Here is a 5618-nt window from a genome sequence, read left to right as displayed (position 1 = left end):
TAAACATTAAGAAACTATGTATATATTGGTAAGTGTTTTACCTCGCTCGCAGCTGCTATATTTCATATGAGCGCGCGCTCACATTAAATATTTTCAGTTTGGTAGCAATTTTAAATTTTGCCCAGGTGGCGCCGACGCCTACTCGATTTTAGGACCACCAAGGGAACTTTAACGTGCGCAGCTTGCATGTGAGACTTCCGGGATTTTGCGCCCTTATCCAAGAAGACTAGGTGTAGATCTTACCTACCGTAAGATCAGGAGTGTGGCTGAAAGACAACAGTAAGAAGGAGCCAAGGAGTAGCAGTAGGAAGGCTGTAGAAAGAGTCTGGAGCCGCATGGAGGGGCAAAGTGAAAAGGGGAAGGGGATGGGGCAGAAAGTGAAAACGAAAGCAGACGACAGTACATGGTAAGCATAAAATGCATCTATTACTTCCTCAATTCACCTATTCCTAGATCTTCATTTTGCTCTGTCTCCAGGTATAATTTTGATGAAGGATTTTAAGGCAAGTTGGTTTACAGGCATGCGAGCTAAATGTCCAAAACTTTATGCTCTTTAATGTGCTGTAGGACTGGAATGGTACTATTTCTCTGATGACTGAGTTCCCAACCCTGTCTCTTCTTGTCTTGTTTACAATCTTCCTGAGTCATCTTTCACAAGCCTTGATGTTGCTTTCTTGAATTTTCGTAAAGGTCCAAGTCCGCTGATAATAATAATTGGAGATGGGATGGGGTTTTTTTTTTCATTTGCGTTTTAATGTGCTTATATTTCACTTGTGCCAAATATTATTTTGACTGGAACCTACTGTATGTTATACAGAATCTTATAAGTAAAAAAAGGTTTGTGCACGACAGTAACGATATGTAACAGTTGGTAGAAAGATGTTGCTGACTTGCTTGGCCTTTGCTTCGGTGTTCGAGTGGGTCAAGGGTGGTACTAGATCTTGTTGGTAATTGACTTTGTTTGCTTTTTAGATTATCGTCTTGATCTCTCTGTCTAATTTTCCAACGTTCGTGAAGCTGCTCCCAAGATATTTGAATTTGTTCGACTTGTCTGAATTGTTTGCCGTTGATGGTGACGCCATGGCTAGGTTGGTTTTCTGTTGATTTTCATTACCTGTCTTGCTTGTGCTGACCTCCATGCCATATTGCTTACAAGTCTCATGCAGGCTGTTTACATGTTCTTGGGGCTGATGTCTGTATTAATTAGAAAGAGCAATTAGTTAGCTTTGGATTAGTTTGCCACCAAAGAACTACAGACTTCCACATAAGTTAAGGACCACTTGCAAACACTCTGAGTGGTCTTCTTGAGTCGACCTGCACGTGGGCGTTCTTGGATTGATCCAGTGGCTTGATGGGACTGCCTCAAGCAGACAATAAAAAGAGAGTGTGACACTGAATGCCTTCTGGCAACTGCTTGGGCTCCAACTCTATCCTGCGGCCATGCCATATCTCTGGCACGATCAAAGTTTCTCAGCTTTCATCTTGGTGGCATGTTGATGCGATACTGGATTTTGAGCAAACGGCGGCTTATAGTTATATTGCCACGAAAGTGAGCACAGTTCGAGTGCGTACGTCCATATATGACGTGCACCAGAAATTTTAACTGAGGAATGTCCGTGGTGTAACACACAAGTCGATTAAAAAAAACCCTCATATTTTTACTAAAATTCCCCAATGATTTCCGTGCAGCACGTGGTGGTTTTGCGACTTTAGAGAGCTTTGCAGTACGCATTGTTAACCCCATTAACACTTTCAGAGCAAAACATTCTGAAACATTCCTTGCTGTCTTTTTTCGGATTTTAAAAATATCAGAGCTGCCAGTCAAGGTGGTCTTTAACTTATGTAGAAGTCTGTATACTCACAATACCGAGGGTACACCTATGCATCAGTCAAATATGGGTTAATCCAAACAAATAGTTTATGAGAAATTTTGCCGCGAACGTGACCAAGATTTAACGAACAGACTATACTATTTATATTAGCTGCATACTCCATTGCATGGTCTTTTTGTACAGTGTACACTTTGATTCTCATTAAAGAGGAAACCCTTAAAGTCCGTTCGTCTCCTCGCACTCACAGATTGACGGTAGTTACAATGGTAAAACTAACGGTTTGCGGGAGAGGGGGGGGGGGGATCATCAAATTCCAGCGTTGTGGACCAGTTTTCGCAAACTTAGACAAATTCGTTTGAAAATATTCACTTAAAATCAAACAGGTTTAAATCGATGTGTTCACCAAGATGTACAAGCATGCAGGTATCGATAAGCTTTACAGGACTCACAGCTTGAGGCAAAGCAGACTTGTTTACGTCGTGTCACAGAAAAACACATGACTAACTTTACTTTTCCGGGTCCAATTTTTTAAGTTACTGTCTCTCAAGCCGTTGTACCAAAGCGGTCACAGATGAAGTGCTAGTAGTTGCGAGACCCGCTCAGCGTGGCCATTGACTAGCATTCTGCCCAAGTGGTTTGCTGTCCCGCTTGAACGTGATCAGCGAAATTAAAAGAAGTACCTGTGGACAGAGTAATCAAAATGTGACGCAATCGCGTGCTTTTTGTATTAGCAATAGGCATAGGCGTGGCATGTTGTGAAAACAGTGTCTACTTCATGCATTTATGAAACTAGATACTTGTTCCATCTCAGTGCAGGACTCGTTCGCTTTTACAATAATCGATCCGACCTTTAAAAAAAAAATTCCATGTGATCTTCACTGTCGAGCTACGTTTTCACAAGCGGGCTCTTCAAAATGTGCAGTGGGAAATTCTCCAACTGTTAAGAAGAAGCCATTGCAAAAGAATGTCTGTTTAGATCTAACCGTCTTCACTATAAACTCGAAAAGCAGGTTCACGCAGAAAATAATTTCTCGGAAATCCATTATCAGCTCACGCCGTTTGCTGAACAAATCTGACCAACATGAACAAACCAAATCTGTTTCGTGTAATACTGACTCTAGCTATCATTGAACGGGTACAACAAAGCTCTGGGGCTGGTTTTCGTTCGGTTGATGACGAAGTTCTGGAAGAAATATTTTCCAACTACAGTTCCCAGTCCAGGCCTGTTGTAAATGTAAATGAAACTGTGGAGGTCAATGTTTATTTTGGGCTGCTGAATATTCTGAACGTGGATTCCAAAAGTCAAAGTTTGGAGTTGTCTGCTTTTATTAACATCCAATGGACTGATGGACGACTGGCTTGGGATACCTACAACAATGCAAGGTAAGTGACACCATAATGACCAGATACGACTGCCCTCTGTTGAAAAAAAAAAGAAAGCAGAAATGTACAAATTGTTGACATGTTGACGGGGACCCTTCAGACAATGCGAAAGTTATAACTTAACTGATTATTTTGTTTACTTTGGAGGGAGGCTGGGCTGTTTTGCTATTGTTGTTTTGTTTGTTTGTTTGTTTGTTGTTGTGTTGTTGTTGTTGTTTTGTTTTTTGGGGGGGGTTTTTTTGGGGGGGGATCATCCGATTATTGTATTTTTTATTTGTGAGCGAATTTGGTTGCAAGGTCACTTGGACACTAAGACTATCGAAAGGAGATGGTTTCTTACGTTTTGCTCGTCCCTCAGCAATACCGCCCCCCCCCCCCCTTTCCCCATGTTGTGATGGGATTTTGTAAATGGTTTTTATGAGTGAGTGCCTGTGTGTGTGGAGGGGGTGAGGGGGGGGGGTAAGTTGGCTTTCTCCGCGGATTCCCAGGGGGTGTTTTTTAGGGGGGGGAAAATTTTATGAATATAAGGAGGTTTGGGGGGGGTTCAAAATTTAACAGAGTTTTTTGCCGCGCGTGCGCGCGCACGTGCGAGTGTGTGTTTGTGTGTAATACGTGTGTCTGTTGGTGAGTTGGGAGGGGGGCTGAGTGTGTGTGCACAAGTTTCATTCCGCTATGCATGATCACGAGAAAGGGGATCTAGGAACGGAAAGGGAGAGAGGGGGAGAAAGAGAAAGAGAGGAGGGGGGAGACAAGAAGAGAGGGGGGAGGAGAGAGGGATAGAAAAAGGAGAGAGAGAGGGGAAAAGAGAGGAAGGGGGGGGGGGAGACTGGGGACGGAGATAGGATAACAAACAGACGTGTAGAGAGACAGGCAGGCAAACACACCACTGATAGCAGAGCCATTGGAAGAAATAAGACCAAAGCATAGATAGATAGACAGACAAATAGATAGACAGACAGATAAACAGACAGATAAATAGACAGACAGAAAGACAGACAGATAGATAGATAGGGCAGTATCAACCCAATAACGATACCACAATGTCATGACGTGTCCCTGAATGAATATAACCCCCCCCCCTCTCTCTCTCTCTCTCTCTCTCTCTCTCTCTCTCTCTCTCTCTCTCTCTCTCTCTCTCTCTCTTACTTTCTCTCTCTCGCTCTCTCTCTCTCTCTCTCGCTTTCTCTCTCCCACTCTGTTCACAGGCGTATGTGTGTGTGTGTGCGCGTGCGTGTGTGCGTGTGTGTGTGTGTGTGTTTGTTTGTTTGTTTGTTTGTTTAGTATAGGGTTTTACGGCGCTCGCAACTGCATAAGGTCATATGAGCGCGCGGGACACACCTAATACTTTTTCGTTGGTAGGAAATTTTGAATTTTGCCCGGGTGGCGGCCGAAGCCTACTCTTATCGATTTTAGACCACCAAGGGATCTTTAACGTGCGCAACTTGCACACGGGCCCTCCGAGATTTTTCGCCCTTGTCCGAGAAGGCTAGGTGTAGATCTTTCCTACCAGAAGATCAGGGGTGTGGCAGAAAGACAGAAGTTAGGAGGAGCCAAGGAGTAGCAGTAGAAAGGCTGCAGAAAGAGTCAGGAGCCCAGAGGAGGGGGCAAAGGAGGTGAGGGGGTGGGGGCAGAAAGTGGAAATGAAAGCAGACAACAGAACATTGTTAGAGATCAGGAAAGGATGTGAAAGGAGACAATTTTAGAGAAGAAAATTTTTTGGTCGCTACCCGGAATCGAACCCGGGACCTTTGAATGAGAGGCCAACACCTTAACCTCTAGGCCACGAGAGCCCCCTGTGTGTGTGTGCGTGCGTGTGTGTGTATACCAACCCTCTCCGGTGTATACAGAGGTGCACGGTTGTCATAATATACAGATCTTCTATCAACAGACCAAATTTCGTGACTGTGTCCAGGGATAAAATCTGGACGCCTGTTATCGGCCTTAGGAACAGCCTGGGCCCTATGCAACTAGACCAGACCATGTTCAACCAACCCTCCATACATCACAGTGGCAAAGTTTATGACGTATTTGCAGGGGTCATCACTACAAGGTATCTCTTGTTTGAATTAATCATGTCGTTACAGTAAGGGGGGGGGGGTGGTGATAGGTAGGAATGAAAAGGGGGTGAGGGTGTTAGGGTGGAATGAGGGAGATGTATGGGGTGGAATTAAGAGCCATTAGATCTTCAGGATAAACACAACTGGAGAAAACTCACATCAGTTAAACCATGAAATGGGAATCGAACATACATCTAATCTGCCATTACCATATCCACCAAACCTCTTCTTGTTGTTATTGCCGTTATTGTTCTTGATCTTGTTCTTTGTCTTCTCCTTTCACTCATCCACTTTCTCTTCTTCTTCTTCTTCTTCTTCTTCTTCTTCTTCTTCTTCTTCTTCTTCT

The 5618-nt window shown here is 43.8% G+C and overlaps 1 protein-coding gene across 1 annotated transcript; it reads left to right on the top strand.

Annotated features, from left to right (window-relative positions):
- Positions 1 to 2913: 2913 nt before the first annotated feature.
- LOC118477324 (acetylcholine receptor subunit beta-like) lies at positions 2914 to 5302 on the top strand. The gene is made up of 2 exons (XM_035968515.1): positions 2914 to 3215; positions 5128 to 5302. The coding sequence occupies exons 1-2, from the start codon at positions 2914 to 2916 to the stop codon at positions 5300 to 5302; spliced, it is 477 nt and encodes a 158-aa protein (XP_035824408.1).
- The last annotated feature ends 316 nt before the right edge of the window (positions 5303 to 5618 follow it).

Source organism: Aplysia californica, unplaced genomic scaffold (assembly GCF_000002075.1).
Source record: "Aplysia californica isolate F4 #8 unplaced genomic scaffold, AplCal3.0 scaffold00065, whole genome shotgun sequence".
Lineage (NCBI taxonomy): Eukaryota > Metazoa > Mollusca > Gastropoda > Aplysiida > Aplysiidae > Aplysia > Aplysia californica.
The sequence above is the reverse complement of the archived record's forward strand: the minus strand, read 5'-3'. Positions and strand labels throughout refer to the sequence as shown.